The sequence below is a fragment of the Sporisorium graminicola genome, chromosome SGRAM_6 (genome assembly GCF_005498985.1).
Source record: "Sporisorium graminicola strain CBS 10092 chromosome SGRAM_6, whole genome shotgun sequence".
Taxonomy (NCBI): Eukaryota; Fungi; Basidiomycota; class Ustilaginomycetes; order Ustilaginales; family Ustilaginaceae; genus Sporisorium; species Sporisorium graminicola.
This window is the reverse complement of record NC_043736.1, coordinates 294390-310624: the sequence shown is the minus strand read 5'-3', so window position 1 is coordinate 310624 and position 16235 is coordinate 294390. Positions and strand designations below refer to the sequence as shown.

Sequence of the window (16235 nt, the reverse complement as noted above, 5' to 3'; positions counted from 1 at the left end):
TCAACTTGTTTTGATCCTCTGCCAAAGTGATCGACTCTCCGACTCGCTCGCTCGCTCTCGCCCTCTGTTGGAAAAAATCATTGCTTTGGCCCATTCTCGACTGAGACAAACTTGGATTGGCCTTGTGTTGGGATCTCAGTACAAGCTCGTTCTTCCCCATCTCTGGACTGGTCTCTGCCAACTACGCCGATGAGTCTTGTGGCTCTGTCCGAAAAGGGGGGCCGTTGAGCCAGGCTGACATCTGCACGCACAACATGATCGTGGGCGCGCCGATGGAACATGACTGCAGGCCGAGTACCAGCTGCGACCGACTGCATTTGCATACGGTACGAGTGGAAATGGGGGGTTTAAAATTTTCGCCCGTGCGTCGAGCTTGACAGAATCCGGCAGCAGCCGTCACACTGATCCAAAATTGGTTTTTGTTTTTCCCACTCGCCATCTTCCAGTGAGGTTACCTCTGCTTATGTGCCTGGACCTCGCTTGTTGTTTTGATTCCCGTTACCTGCCCACCTCTGTGGATTTCCGCCTGCCTGGCTTCGCTCACGATTACTTTTAATTTCTCTCTGCTTGTCGACCCGCCGCAATCGCCCTTGACTGTGTGCACCAGCCCGTTTTTCCGTTGGCCATTCCGACAGGGCTGAATGGGGAGAGCTCGAGCGCTCTTTCGCCTCGATCCGCCCTCATCGTCGCAGCCCTCATAAACACGAGCGCTGCTTCGATGGTCATCCTCTGATCGCTATCTCGTCAAAATCCAGGACTCGTTTCTCCTGCTCCTCCCTTCTTCCGACTCACCACCATCCTCAAGACTTCCCCTCCCTTTCCCCGTCCTCCCCTCTTCACCAACACCTTTTCTCGCCAGCGGCAACCCAACGCCGTTGAACTGCGATTTCATCGCCTATCCTTCTTACTGTCTCAACCTCGTTTGAAGCAGCGATTCTGATAGACTGAAATCAAATCGTCAAAGGAGCGACCCAACACATCAAACCAAGTGTAAGTGCAACCTTTCGATCGCCTGGCTTGCGTTTTTGCATGATGTTCTTTCCGAAGTTTGGCGGTGCCCTCAGCTCCAGCGTCCCAACGACGGTTGTAGCGCCTAGCAGCGGCCGATTAGATTGGCCCGGGCAGCTCTTGGCAGTTCCGCTCTCTGCGCATGTCCCGGTTTGCGCGAGCCCAGTCCGATCTCATCCGACCGTCGTGCCTAGCACGGATGCGAAAGGCGGCTGCGATTGTGTCGGCGGTCCCGATACTTTTTGGAGAGAGAGAGTGTGTCTGTGATCACGTAACTAACCGTGCTCTATTTGATTTTTTCTCTCCCCTGCAACCCTATCCTACCCTCTTGTCGTCTTATCCCCCTTTAAATCTCTTGGTACGCCCCTTTCTTTCTTTTCTATCCTTCCACCCTACCTACATACCTCATCTGCCTGCCTCACAGCTAGCACTCGAGTAGCATTTTCTGTTTCATCATGTCGGACAGCTCTGCTACCCAGGAGGGTAAGAACGAGAAGGGCGTCGAGGGTGTCTCGGAGGAGTATGCCGCCCTCATCGAGTTCATCCGCGCCCAAAAGTCGTCTGGCAGCGACGAGGAGGGCGGCGATGAATCGCGCGTCGTCAAGAAGCGCAACTTCCCCTTCTTCTGGCAAACCAAGGAGATCCGCGTCAACAAGCACGGCGAGGTCGAGGAAGTCGCTCAAAAGGTGCCCGCCTCGTGGCTCGAGACCGACATGCTCAAGGGTGTCAGCGAGTCTGAGGTCGGCCACCGCCGCTCCCTCTTCGGTTACAACGAGCTCGAGTCTCCCAAGGAGAACCTCCTGCTCAAGTTCATTGGTTTCTTCCGCGGTCCCGTTCTGTACGTCATGGAACTTGCTGTTATCCTAGCCGCCGGTCTCCGTGACTGGATCGACTTTGGTGTCATCATTGCCATCTTGCTCCTCAACGCCTTTGTCGGTTGGTACCAGGAGAAGCAGGCCGGTGACATTGTCGCCCAGCTCAAGGCCGGTATTGCTCTCCGTACTACTGTTGTCCGCGACGGCCGCGAGGTCGAGATCGAGGCTCGTGACCTTGTCCCCGGTGACGTGGTCGTGATCGAAGATGGTAAGACCGTTCCTTGCGACGGTCGCGTTCTGGCTGCTTACGAGGACAAGGACGGCTCCCAGGCCGCTGCCATCCTCGAGAAGGCTCGAGCTACGCGCCGCGACGACGACGACGACGATGAGGGTGTCGACAAGGGACCTGCCATCATCGCCTGTGACCAGTCGGCTATTACCGGTGAATCGCTCGCTGTCGACAAGCACATTGGCGACACCGTCTTCTACACCACCGGTTGCAAGCGTGGTAAGGCTTACGTCCTCGCCACCGACATTGCCAAGCAGACGTTCGTCGGTCGCACCGCCGCTCTCGTCCTCGGCGGCGAGAGCGAGGGCCACTTCCAAAAGGTCATGGGCTCCATCGGTTCGGCTCTTCTCTTCCTCGTCATTGTCTTCACCCTCATCTTCTGGATCGGTGGTTTCTTCCGCAACACCGGTATCGCCACCCCTGAGGACAACAACCTGCTCATCTACACCCTGATCTTCCTCATCGTCGGTGTGCCCGTCGGTCTCCCCTGTGTCACCACCACCACCATGGCCGTCGGTGCTGCCTACCTTGCCAAGCGCCAGGCTATCGTCCAGAAGCTCACTGCCATCGAGTCGCTCGCCGGTGTCGACGTTCTCTGCTCCGACAAGACCGGTACCCTGACTGCCAACAAGCTGTCGATCCACGAGCCTTTCACCTCGGAGGGTGTCGATGTCAACTACATGATGGCCGTCGCCGCTCTCGCCTCGTCGCACAACGTCAAGTCGCTCGACCCCATCGACAAGGTCACCATCTCGACGCTCAAGGACTACCCCGCCGCTCAGGACGAGCTCGCTTCCGGCTGGGTCACCCACAAGTTCACCCCCTTCGACCCGGTCTCGAAGCGTATCACCGCCGAGGTCGAGAAGGACGGAAAGCAGTACATCGCCGCCAAGGGTGCTCCCAACGCGATTCTCAAGCTCTGCGCTCCCGATGCCGAGACCGCCGCCCAGTACCGAAAGGTGGCTGGTGACTTTGCCTCGCGTGGTTTCCGTTCGCTTGGTGTTGCCATGAACACCGACGGCCAGTGGAAGCTCCTCGGTCTGCTGCCCATGTTCGACCCTCCCCGTTCCGACACTGCTGCTACCATCGCCGAGGCCCAGTCGCTCGGTATCTCGGTCAAAATGCTCACTGGTGACGCCGTCGCCATCGCCAAGGAGACGTGCAAGATGCTTGCCCTCGGTACCAAGGTGTACGACTCGCACCGCCTGATCGGCTCGGGCGGCATGGCTGGTTCGGCTATCCACGATTTTGTTGAGGCTGCCGACGGTTTCGCCGAGGTTTTCCCTGAGCACAAGTACCAGGTCGTGGAGATGCTCCAGCACCGTGGCCACTTGACCGCCATGACCGGTGACGGTGTCAACGACGCTCCCTCGCTCAAGAAGGCCGACTGTGGTATCGCCGTCGAGGGTGCCTCGGACGCTGCCCGCTCTGCTGCCGATGTCGTTTTCCTCGACGAGGGTCTCTCGACCATCATCACCTCGATCAAGGTCGCCCGTCAGATCTTCCACCGCATGAAGGCTTACATCCAGTACCGTATCTCGCTCTGTCTCCACCTTGAGATCTACCTCGTGCTCACCATCCTCATCCTGGACGAGGTGATCCGATCCAACCTCATTGTGTTCATCGCCCTTTTCGCCGACGTTGCCACCATTGCCATCGCCTACGACAACGCTCCTCACGCCAAGGCTCCCGTCGAGTGGCAACTGCCCAAGATCTGGATCATCTCGGTTGTGCTCGGTCTCTTCCTTGCTGCCGGTACCTGGATCATCCGCGGTACGCTCTTCCTCAACAACGGCGGTGTTATCCAGAACTTTGGTAACACTCAGGAGATCCTCTTCCTGGAAGTCTCGCTCACAGAGAACTGGCTCATCTTCATCACCCGTCTCGGCGGTGGTGAGTCGGACGTCACTCTTCCCTCGTGGCAGCTCGTCGGCGCCGTTCTGGGTGTCGATGTCATTGCTACCCTCTTCTGTCTCTTCGGCTGGCTTTCGGGCGCACCTCACCGTAACCCCGTCACCGCTCCCCATGGTGGCTGGACCGACATTGTTACGGTTGTCCGTGTCTACGCCTACTCGATCGGTGTCACGGCCATCACCGGTGCCGTCTACTACCTGCTCAACCAGTGGACTTGGCTCAACAACCTTGGCCGCCGCACACGTTCGCAGAAGAACCCTCTTCTCGAGGACTTCTTTGTCAACCTGCAGCGTCTCACCATCGTCCACGAGAAGAACGACGATGGCGAGGACCTCTGGGCCTTCCACCCCCGAACCGAGATCGAGGACGAGTAAACGTATCGTTTACGTTCCAAAAAGCCCTCGGATTCGTTTCCTCCCTATCTTTACCCGCTGCGCTCGCCTGTCGAACGGCTGCAGCCCTCCCCCTTCCCCTCTCGCCCATTTTTACCCAAAGCATTAGCTGGCCTTCGGCAGCGCGCCATCCGTTCCGTCTTACCAACTAGACTACACTCTCTTTTCCAATGACTGACCGCCCGTAGACGTCGCTTCGAGATCAACTGTATAGTCCTTGATGCGTGCGCTACTGTGGTGTAAGGGTTCTTTCTTCGATTTCGCTCTTCTATTTCGTATCATACTTATTCCTCGTGCACGATTCGCAATTCTCAGCTTCGTATCTCTACTTTTGCGCTCGTTTGTGGTAGTGGCTTGCGTGAGGTCTTGAGCCTTTGCTTCGTCGAAGATGTTGCGCACATTCGCCTCGAGTGCCAAGGTGTCGCCCACTTTTGAACGAAGCTCGAACGCCGAAACCTTGGCGATGAAGTCTGGCAGTAGAAGAAGGGCTCAGCCCAGTGGGATCAAATGTCAGACGACCTGAACGGCAGCCGGACTTTTGATTTCGCATAGCCCTTCTCATTGTCACGATCGCGAAGTTGTTGCGCCACTCGACACTGGTGCAAGGCAACAGCTGTCACACCAACAAAGTGGCAAGATTGAGCTGCACAAAGCTTATCGACTGTGACGAGTGACCCTGCTTTCTGTGCTCGAGGAGGAAGCAGCTTCTGGTGGTGAATGCATCGACTGTCGTTGTAGAGTGAATGCTCTCTCTTTTTGCAGGCGCCATCCGAAGAAACAGCAGGTGCCGAACGACATCGATCGTGCACACACGCCGACACTTGCTCATCAAAGACTCAGAACCACTTACCAGATAGGATAAAAGGTGGCTGGTTGGCTCTGGACTCCATGTCTGTTCCTTATTTGACAAGGAGGAGACAACGCGCGCAGTTGGACTGACGCTCGGCAAAGATCGAACTTCCGAGCTCAAGTGTGGAACCGGGCGAGAGAGCAGAGCTGACAAGTAGTGCGGTTGCGAGCCCTGCTGGAACTGGAACTGGGACTGGAACTGGAACACGGGACATCGAGGGGGAAATTGGCGGGAAAAAGCTGACCGCCAAGCTTGACAGTCGGTCCGAGCTGCTGTCGTCTAGTGCTGAATTTGCTCGACCAGCCCTCTCTTGGAACCTGGAACATGAAAGCTCAATTTCCGCGTGTCCTCTCATTTGCTGCTGCTCAGTCTCGACCTGCACTTGATTGCATTGTGCGTGGCTTGCGACAAGCCTTCCTTTTTTTTTTTTGACACGGCTCTCTCTCCAAATTCAGACGGTCCCCTCACCATCCTTCCTTTATCGCAGGTCCCATCCCTGTCGTGGCATCCTCATCACCATCACGAACAACATTGCCCATCCCGCTCCCACCTACAAAGCGACGTCCATCACTTGCCCCCGCCTCTTCTCACGCTGAGCTGCCACACCGCAAAGAGATCCACTACATTTACAGACTTTGGTGTGTTCGTCTCTTCACGGTCTCGAGTCGTACTTGAAGCTGCACCGATCCTACCACTTCCATTGCAAAGGCGGCATCCTCGAGATCCGTCACTCGCAAATATACCGCATAGCACACCTCTCAACCTAGGCAGCGACTCACCGATCAGCATTACATTCATGGTGGGCCCCCAGTAGTGTTTCAAAGGTGCCTGCTCAATTGCGCTTCGGTCCCACCCATCCGCACAGGTGCATATACCCATCACGATCCTCTTACCCTCCGCTGACCAACGCGCCTGCCATCCATAGCCGCATCCCGTACAGCGTCGATTCACGATCTACGCCGCCACCGACTCGCCATTCACGCTAGTTCAGCGCCAGCATTCACTTCGTCCACCTTTTTAGGGAAACACCAGCAATTTTCACCATGACGCCCACAAAGCCAGGTGCTCAGCCCTCGGGTTCGAATGACACGCCTCAGCGCATCGTCGTCAAATCCGTCAATGGCCATCAACCCATCAAAGTGGAGGCGGTCTCGACGCCGAGTGCATCTACGCTCCCTTCCACTCCACTCTCGTCCCCCACAAAATTGACAGCCACTCCTTCGAGTCCGACCAAATCTCCAGGGCGACCTCGTCGCGTGGAACCCATCATAGTCTCGTCCCGTGACTTTGGCCAGAGCGCTGGAGGCGACAGTGACGAGGAGTCAGACGACGGCGAACTGGACCTCAAACAAGGCAGCACCGTCAAGAGGCTCAGTCGCAAGAGCAAAGCAGACGCCATCTCCGCCATATCGGGTAAAGAGTCTTCTCCCATCGACAATCCTTCCACGACATCCGCCGACACCGCTCCAAACGGTCTCGTCGCCGTGCCCGGCAATCCGGCAGCCCACCCGGCGCGCAAGATGTTCCAGCATCAGCCCTTCCCGCCTCTGGCCTTCGACAACTCCGATCAAGCATCCACATCCACCCAGCCTGCAATCCCCACCAGCGCAAGCACACCTCATACCCTGCCGCCTCGGCTTCGTCCCAGACTGTTCGAGCTCGATGAGGCGCCCACATTTCGTCCCACGCTCGAAGAGTTTGCTGATCCCATGAGGTACATCTCGTGGATCGCCGACCCGCAAGGTGGCAACGGCAAGGCATACGGTATCGTCAAGATCGTCCCGCCCGAAGGTTGGAATCCCGAATGCGTGCTCGATGAGCAGACCTTCCGCTTCCGCACCCGTGTCCAGCGTCTCAACTCGCTCAGCGCGGATGCTCGAGCTTCTCAGAATTACCAGGAGCAACTCCAAAAGTTTCACGCCCAGCAGGGTCGCAAGCGTGTCTCGGTACCCGTCATCGACGGCCGCTCGGTCGATTTGTACCAACTCAAGCTCGTCATCTCCAGCTTGGGCGGCTACGATTCCGTCTGCCGCGGCCGAAAGTGGTCGGACGCTACTCGCAAGATTGGCTACAGCGACAAGGACAGCGGTCAGCTGTCGACCCAAGTCAAAGCCGCATACACGCGCATCATTTTGCCATTCGAGGAGTTCCTGACTAAAGCCAAGGAGCAGTCGCGCGCCAACGGAGCCTCCACCAGTCCGCATTTGGCTCAAAGTGCCACCATGGGTGCGAATTCCGCTTCCGACGTGCAAGAGAACGGCATCAGTCACGCTTCAATGTCGCCTAGCCTCGACACTTTCTCCAACGGCGAACGAGCGGCACAGTCCAAGACGCCCGAGCCTTTCACTGCCGCCGCCGCTACTGAGGCACTTGCCAATGCCACCCCCGCTGTTGAGGCGGCAAACTCGCAAAGCCCATCGGCCGTCGCAAGCACACGGCGCAGTGCGCGCAAGAGGTCCGAAGCAAACAGCATGCCAGCATCGTCGTCTCGAAACCCGTTGCAACTCGCTGCGAGCCCCGCTACACCGCTAGCAGCCCGTCGCAGAAAGGGGGTAAGCCCTCTTGTTGAGGCAGAACCGCACGTACGCACGCAAGCAGCTCATCAGGGTCAAGAAGAGCAGATGTGCGAGATCTGCCTCCGCGGTGAGGACGGTCTCAACATGCTACTCTGCGACGAATGCAATCGAGGCTACCACATGTACTGTCTCCAGCCTGCGCTCACTTCCATCCCCAAATCGCAGTGGTTCTGTCCGCCGTGCCTGGTGGGTACCGGCCACGACTTTGGTTTCGACGATGGAGAAACACACAGCCTCTACACCTTTTGGCAACGCGCCGAAGCCTTTAAGCGCGAATGGTGGACTAAACGCCCCGAACGTCTTTGGAAGCCGGACGCGCATGCCTTGACGCCAACCGATACAGCCGAGCCCACGAATGGCGTGGCTCGTGCTATCCACGGCACGGATCTCGTCGTGTCGGAGGATGACGTCGAACGTGAGTTCTGGAGACTCGTGCACAGCCAGAAGGAAGAAGTCGAAGTCGAGTACGGTGCCGATGTGCACTCGACAACACATGGCAGCGCTCTGCCCACCCAAGAGACGCATCCACTGAGCGCATACTCACGCGACAAGTGGAACCTCAACAACCTGCCCATCCTGCCCGGTTCGCTTCTACAATACATCAAGTCGGACATCTCGGGCATGACCGTGCCGTGGATCTACGTCGGCATGATCTTCTCTACTTTTTGCTGGCACAACGAGGATCACTATACCTACTCGATCAACTACCAGCACTGGGGCGAAACCAAGACGTGGTACGGCATTCCGGGCGAAGACGCCGAAAAGTTCGAGAATGCTATGCGCAAGGCTGCTCCAGACCTTTTCGAGACGCTTCCGGACCTGCTCTTCCACCTCACTACAATGATGAGCCCCGAAAAGCTGAAAAAGGAAGGCGTGCGAGTGGTCGCGTGCGACCAACGCGCCAACGAATTTGTCGTCACCTTCCCTAAGGCCTACCACAGCGGCTTCAATCACGGCTTTAACCTGAACGAAGCGGTCAACTTTGCTCTCCCCGACTGGATCTTTGATGATCTTGAGTCTTCGCGCAGGTACCAGCGCTTCCGCAAACCTGCCGTCTTTTCTCACGATCAGCTGCTCATCACAGTCTCTCAACAGAGTCAGACCATCGAGACGGCGGTGTGGCTCGAGGCAGCCATGCAAGAGATGGTCGACCGCGAGATTGCCAAGCGCAACGCACTTCGCGAGATCATCCCCGACCTCAAAGAAGAAATCTACGACGAAGATGTCGCCGAGACCGAGTATATCTGCTCCCACTGCACACTCTTTTGCTACCTGGGCCAGTTGACCAGTCCAAAAGCGGATGGCGTCGCCTGTCTCGATCACGGCTTCGAGGTGTGCAATGCCGATGCTCCCGTCAAGTGGACGCTGAAGCTCCGTTTCTCGGATGACCAGCTTCGCGCCATCCTTGCCAAGGTGTCCGAGAGGGCTGCCATCCCTCGGAACTGGATTCAGCGTCTCAAGAAGACGCTCGCGCTTGGTCCAAATCCTCCGCTCAAGACGCTCAGATCTCTGCTGCACGAAGGCGAGAAGATTGCATTCTCACTCGAGCCGCTCGAGGATCTCAAGACCTTTGTCAACTGCGCCAACTCGTGGGTTGAGCGGGCCAACGTGTTTTTGGTGCGCAAGCTGCACAAGAGGCGTGGCGAGCCGGCAGCTGCATCTGCCGGAAAGGGACGTCGATCCAAGGGCGGGGCCGCGGGTGACGACAGTTTTTCCAGGAGGCAGAGTATGGACGCTTCCGCTGACGATGTGGATTCCGCTGCCGATCGAAGTCCAGAGGCTCTGTATGCGTTGATCGAGGAGCTCGACAGCCTTCACTTTGACGCGCCTGAGATTGCTTCGCTTCGCACACTCGTGCAAGAGCTCGAAGAGTTCAAGGGCCGCTGCAACGACATTTTACGGCAGAGGGACACAAAAGAGGCAAACCTCAAGGACTGCGAGAGCGTCTTGACGCTCGGCAGCTCTCTCAACGTCGACGCACCCCAGATCAAGGAGTTGTCGGACTATGTCGAACGCCGCAAGTGGGTCCACGAGGTCACGGAAGCCCGTGATACGTATCTGTATTACCACGAGGTGCAGGAGCTGTTGGAGCGTGCCGAAGCCTGTGGTCTTGGAGATCACGAGCTGCTCAACGACCTACAGCAAAGACGCGATGCTGGCCAGCAATGGACCGAACGCTCAAGACAAGTGCTCGAGGGCTCTACGCCCATCACGGTGGGTTTGCTAGAGGAGCTCTCGGAATCGTCCGCCGACGTCCCCGTCGTACTGGAGGTGGCGCAGGATGTCAGCGCCGCGCTCGCAAAGGCCAAGGAGCTGCAAAAGAGCGCACAAACGCTGTATAAAGGGTTGCAAGCGGGAGCTCAAGGCAACACTGTAGCCGACGTGGATGGCGATCTGTCGATGATCTCGGTCTCGGAGAACGGCGAAGCTGCGGAACGTATGGCGCTGCTGCCCGATGCGCGTCGCATGCTGCGAGCGGTCAAGTCAAACGGCTTGGAGATCGAACACGCGCAGGAGATCGAGAAGGCCGTTCAGGTCTATGACGCGTGGCGAGCTGCCTTCAATCAGATCATGCAGACCATGGTCAGTGGCACTCGCCGCCTCACGGACGCAGATCGCGACGCTGAACTCGACAGGCTGGTAGAGCGTGTCGAGAATGCTACGGATCCCTCCGACGACCAACCTAGAGCCAGCTCACGCAACTGCATCTGCAGGAGCTCCGTGCCCATCGCCGTGCCATCGTCAACGAGTGCAGAATGCTGCCATTGCCGCGTGCGATACCATCTCTCATGCATCAAGGTTCGCTCATCCGAGGTCTCGCGCGCAGACGGCAATTGGAATTGTCCCTTCTGTCCCTGGTACGGCAACGCTGCCTTCCTCAAGACGCGCAAAGCAATCAGCGTTACGGAGCTATCGAAGCTCGTGTACGATCAGGACCACCGACGAGACCAGTTCAAGTTCCTGCCCTTGGAGTGGGACGCCATCGAGGAAGTGGTCGCCAAGGCCAAGCGCTTCGAAACGGCAGCGAAACGGATGATCAAGACGCTATCTCTGATGCGCAGAGATCAGAAGGCAGCCATCCTCGCGCACTGGTTGCGTCGGTCCATCGCGTGCCCCATCGATGTCTTGGGTCCTGAAAAAGTAAACATGCTCGACCTCATCAGCGAAAATCTGCTTGGCCTGGGTCCCGAGCCGGAGGACGGCCGATCCTACACTCAGCTCGAGCGCACCAAGGCGGCGACGCCTACGCACTCCAACGACCGCATCGAGCCAGCCGCGCCTGTGGCAAGCTCGACTCAACCATCGGCTCCGGCGGATCGCGATTCTGGATCTCCCGCGATACGAGACGACCGCAAACGCAAGGCAAAGAGAGGCAAGCGTGCAAAGCTCGTCTTTCGCGAGGAGATCGGCATCGGTGCGTACCGCGATCGTCAGCCCATCTACTGTCTGTGCCACGAGCCCGAGAGTGGCCGCATGATCGCCTGCGACAAGTGCATGCTGTGGTTCCACACGCATTGTGTGTGCCTCGACGATCCGCCTAACCTGGGCAACGAGCCTTGGAACTGCCCCATGTGCTGCATCAAGGCTGAGCGAAAGTATCCTCAGGCTGAAGTGAGGGTCAAAGACATTGGCGTCACCGATCCGGATCTGTGGCTCGACATTCGCGCCACGCTGCGATCGCTCGAAAAGCCGGTCAGCAAGGTGCAGTCGTGGAACAGCCCAGAGAACAAGCGCATCGTGCTGCATCTGGAAAAGTTCACGCCCGCGATCCATGCTGAGGAGGTGCACTCGCAGATCAGCAAGCGGGCGCGTCTTGAGTCGGACACGCCAACCAAAGCGCGACCTTCTCTGGGCCCCTCTGATTCCTTGTCTACGCCTGCCAGAGAGAGCGGAGCGCTCCCTTATGCGCCCGCCCCTGTGCCCAGCGAAGCTGCTCGGGGTATCATACCCACCGCCCCGACGCCAGCGGGCCCGAGTCAAGCTGTCGAGATGCCCGCATCCAAGCCGGCAAAGAACGACGACGCGTATGCAGCTGCTGCTTCACCGCCTCTGTGGGACGCGAAGACCGGACCGTCACATGGCAATCCCAGCCTCGACTGGGCACAGGCAGCGCGGCGACGAAACGCCGATGGCATGGACAACCTCTATCGACGTGGCATCACGGACACGATGCTCATGCGATTCTACGTCGGCTGGAATGGCCGCTCGCTCGTGCACCCTCTGCGCGATGCGGCAGGCAACGTTACCGAGATTGCTCTGGGCGAGGCGATCCGTTTGCATGCCGAAGATCCCGAGGGTGTGCGCGTGATTCGTGCCGCCATCGACCGCCACAACACGAGGATGGAGCGCTCGGCCCCAGCCCCGGTCCCTGCTCCCGCTCCAGCTCTTTCCCAGACGCACCATGCATATGGCAGCGACATGGACGAGCACGTATATTCTCGCAGCGCTTACGCGCGTGACGATGGACAATATGCATCTCAGCGACGCGATCCTCCCATCGTACCGTCCAATGGCAGATTTGATATGAGGTCGCCTGCGATGATTCCGTCGCAGCGACTCGGCACCGACCGCGACTATGAACGCGAACGCGAAAGGGATCTTCACGACGTACTTGACGGTCGTGATGGCCGGGATCCGCGCTTTGGCGATTCGCTGCGTTCTCCAGCTGGTGGTGGTGGTGGCGGCGGTGTCCTGAGCACCTCGCCGGCGCTCCGAGCCAATGTGGCACGCGACGGCCTGCCGACGTATGCTCGAAGCTCTGTCGACGCGCCGACAGCTGGGAGTCCATATGCAGGCGTTGCTGCCCCTTCGCACAACCTTCACGCAACGTCTGACAGATTGCCGCCGTACCATGTCGGTCGCAGCTCGACGGATGGTGTGCGAGGTCCGCCTTCGCCCATGCCAACGTACTCTTCTTCTGCAAAAGCCTCGCCTTTTGCAAGTGCTTCTACCCCAGCGCTGGCAAACTTGCCACTCGACCCGGCGATGATGGCAGACGATGCTGCCGGTCAGATTGATCCCGACCTGACCAGGAGTCCTCTCCCCGCTTCTGCTTCCGCTTCCGCCTCAGCACCGGTGTCTGACGCCGCACCGCCTGCACTGGCTACAACTCCAATTGCCGCACGCGAGGCACAGAGTCCCATGCCCGGTGGCGCAAAACATGGCTCCGAGATCACCAAGGCACCTACTTTCCTCAGCGGCAGCAGCAGCAGCAGTAACGGTGTTGAGATCAAGAAGGAGCAGCAGCAGGACAGGCAGGACTTCGAGACGGTCCGCGAACAAGCAAGGCAGATGGCACGGCGCATGCGACCCGATGCATCTGAGGCCGAGATCGAACGGCTGGTGCAGAATTTTATCGGTGGTGGAGAGTCGGTCTGAGGTGGTCTAGGCTGCCCTCTCTCAATGACAAGGTTATAACGTATCCAAACAGCGAGCACACGTGTGTGAATCGAGCGAAACAATCACAGAAAGAGGGAGAAAAGATGATGAGATTCCGCGGTTTCCACAAGAACAGAGAGGAGAGAACAGATTTGGCACACAGGCCGACATGGGCACAGCACGGCTCACAGGCGCACACTGCCCGCTTCGATCGACTTGTAGTGCTCGGGCAAGAAGGGTTGGTAGGCATCTGCGTTGGGGGGCAACCAGTACAGCCTGTCGCTTCCGCACTTGTCGTGCTCGATGCCCTGATTCCTGAGCTGGACCTTCTGCTGCTTGACAGTGCCGGTTTGCTCCATGGTGGGGACGATGCGGATGAAGAGCGGGACGGCGTACTTGGGGAGGCTCTTGCGGGCGACGGTGGCGAGGTGCTTCCAGTCGATGCGCGCTGCCTCGTCGGCGGGGATGGCGGCACAGCCGGCACGTCCATCGTGTTTGGGCACGAGCACGCCGTACACGTTGGCCTCGCCGACAACCTGGCCCAAGGCATTGCTCACCTCCTGCGTCGAGACGTTCTCGCTCCTCCACCGGAATGTATCGCCCATACGATCGCCAAAGTAGAAGAAGCCGTCCTTGTCCTTGGACATCAAGTCGCCGCTACGGAACCACGCGTCGCCCTTGGCCAGCGCGTCGTTTAGCACCTTCTTGTTCGTAGCTTCCGGGTTGTCCGCATACCCCTGGAACTTGGAGATCGACGAAGTGCCGATGCGCATCACAAACTCGCCCGGCTCGTTGGGCGCGCACTCGACGCACAGGCCCGTCTTGGGGTCACGGTAGATGTCCTCCGTGATTGCATCGACGCGGATGATCCTGAAGTCCGGTCGCAGCTTAGTCGCCAACGTCCCCATCCTTCCCACGGCTCCAGCGCCAAACGGTCCCGTGTTGTAGTTGATCAGCGCACCATTACCCTCGGAGGAAGCAAAGAACTCGGAGATGGTGCGGACGCCGTATCGCTCTCGGAACTTCTCCCAGACGTCCGGTCGCATACCGTTGCCGTACGCCACGCGCACCTTGTGCTGCTTGTCCAACGGCGACGGCGGTACAGCCAGCAGGTAGCGTGCGATCTCGCCGATGTACTGCACCACGGTGGCGTCGTACTTGCGCACCTCCTCCCAGTACTTGCGCGCGGAGAACTTGCGTCCGATGATGACAGTGCTGCCGGAACACGTGCAGGCGCCGATGCACAGGAAGAGCGCCGACGAGTGGTAGAGCGGCATGGGCGTGTAGATGCGGTCCTTTGCAGAAAAGTGGTTGAACGTGGGCCAGACGCTGACGGCGGTGCCCATGCGGCCGTGCGAGCAGAGGGCGGCCTTGGGTAAACCCGTGGTACCGCTCGTGTAGATGAGTGCGGCGGTGCTCGATTCGGTGACGTCCTTGCGGTACTTGTCCGCGATGCGCTTGGGCGAGTACTTGGCCAGGTCCGAAGGGCCAAAGTCGATCTTCTTGGCCAACGGCTTCGCGACGCCGATGGGCGCCTTTTCTGTGTCGCCGTCTACGGGGGTGATGCCGTCGTTGTAGCAGAGGAAGTTTTCGATTGGTGACGTGGAGAGCAGCTCGTCCTGCACGTCCGACACCACGCCTTCGAGGTAAGGCTCATAGACAAGTAGCTTGGCACGAGCGACAGTGACACAGTGCACGAGACCTTTGTCGGTAAGCGAATTGTTGATGAAAGCGGGGATGACATTGATGGCCATGCAGGCAAAGTACCATTCGAGGATGGCGACCGAGTTGCCCATGAAGATGGCGACGCGGTCGCCTGGCTTGAGCCCGCGCGAGAGGAGGTAGTTGGCGAGTCGGTGGACGTCCTTAGCCACTTCGGCCCAGGTGAAGGACTTGCCGAGGTAAACGTATGCGATGGCGTTAGGACGCTTGGACACCTGGTAGTCGAAATACTCGTACAACGAAAGCTTGTTCCTCCACGAGCGGATCTTGTGCCTGATCTCTCCGCCGGAAGCGCCTCGGCCCAAGCGTATGTCGTTGGCGAGGCCATGCTTGGCATCGAGGTAGGCGATGGCGGCCAAGCTGGCGGCGGCTTTCGCGATGGCAGCCATGGTAGGAGACTATTGCGGGGATGCGTCTATTCTTGAGTAAATGCAGAAGGCGGGGAGAAACTCTAGTCAGAGCACTATATGCTCACGTCAAGAAGCTGGCACTTTCGACGAGTGTTTGGTGATCACCTGTCGCCGGACGAAATTGGTGGGATGATGTGGGTACGGGTGAAGACGATGATGAAAACGAGAAGAAGATGAAGTCGAAAGAATGCAAAAGGATCGAGGTGGTGACGACTAGAAGCAATCTTTCCTGCTCGAACGAGGGAGGAGCGCTTTCAACAGCTGAATGGCCTCTCGCCTGTTAGGCTGAGCAGGAACATGGGGAAAAAAGCATCTGAAAGCGCTTTCAAACGGTTTCAACGTGCATAGTGCACAGCCAAACGCATGCAAGGCGGCTCGTCTGCGCTGCTTTAAGCTGTATGCAGTACCAGCTCGCGACAGCTCCACTTCTGAAAGCGAAATGAGCGAGTGAAGCGGTCGCCGTGCAGAGAAAGTGGAACTGGAGAAAGCCATATCTGCGGAAGAGAATCAGGGCAAGTTGAAAGCGGGGGAAAATACAAATGAACTATACACATGATTCAAATGAAAAGAAGCAGAAGCCAGAGTGAATTTCAACTCCATTCAAATACCTTCCTTTTCACGGATCGACGCAGGCGAGTGTTTCTGTGTGGGGAACACTGTTCGTGCGGCACTGAGAAGGATTTGAGTCGAGTGAAGTCACTAACGTTATCTTGGCTCCATCTTCCGCTTCCGCTTCCCAATAAAATACTTCAAATCGCATCGCGGCTAGAACTCACCAACGTCGAACTAACGAAGTGCTCGGCAGGACGAGCAGAGAAGCACCACCGGATCATCCGTCATTCCATTCGCGGCTGTGGCACTGCTACTGCAAGCCTAGCAG

General features: G+C 58.1%; 3 protein-coding genes across 3 annotated transcripts; 2 read left to right on the top strand and 1 right to left on the bottom strand.

Moving 5' to 3' along the window:
• Positions 1-1463: 1463 nt before the first annotated feature.
• EX895_005252 (uncharacterized protein) lies at positions 1464-4400 on the top strand (the record flags this gene model as incomplete). The annotated part of the gene is made up of 1 exon (XM_029885845.1): positions 1464-4400. One exon carries the CDS (start codon positions 1464-1466, stop codon positions 4398-4400), a length of 2937 nt encoding a protein of 978 aa, XP_029737697.1.
• A 1911-nt stretch (positions 4401-6311) lies between these two features.
• EX895_005251 (uncharacterized protein) lies at positions 6312-13223 on the top strand (the record flags this gene model as incomplete). The annotated part of the gene is made up of 1 exon (XM_029885844.1): positions 6312-13223. The coding sequence occupies one exon, from the start codon at positions 6312-6314 to the stop codon at positions 13221-13223; it is 6912 nt and encodes a 2303-aa protein (XP_029737696.1).
• Positions 13224-13408: 185 nt separating this feature from the next.
• Positions 13409-15334, bottom strand: EX895_005250 (uncharacterized protein; the record flags this gene model as incomplete). The annotated part of the gene is made up of 1 exon (XM_029885843.1): positions 13409-15334. One exon carries the CDS (start codon positions 15332-15334, stop codon positions 13409-13411), a length of 1926 nt encoding a protein of 641 aa, XP_029737695.1.
• Between the last annotated feature and the right edge of the window lie 901 nt (positions 15335-16235).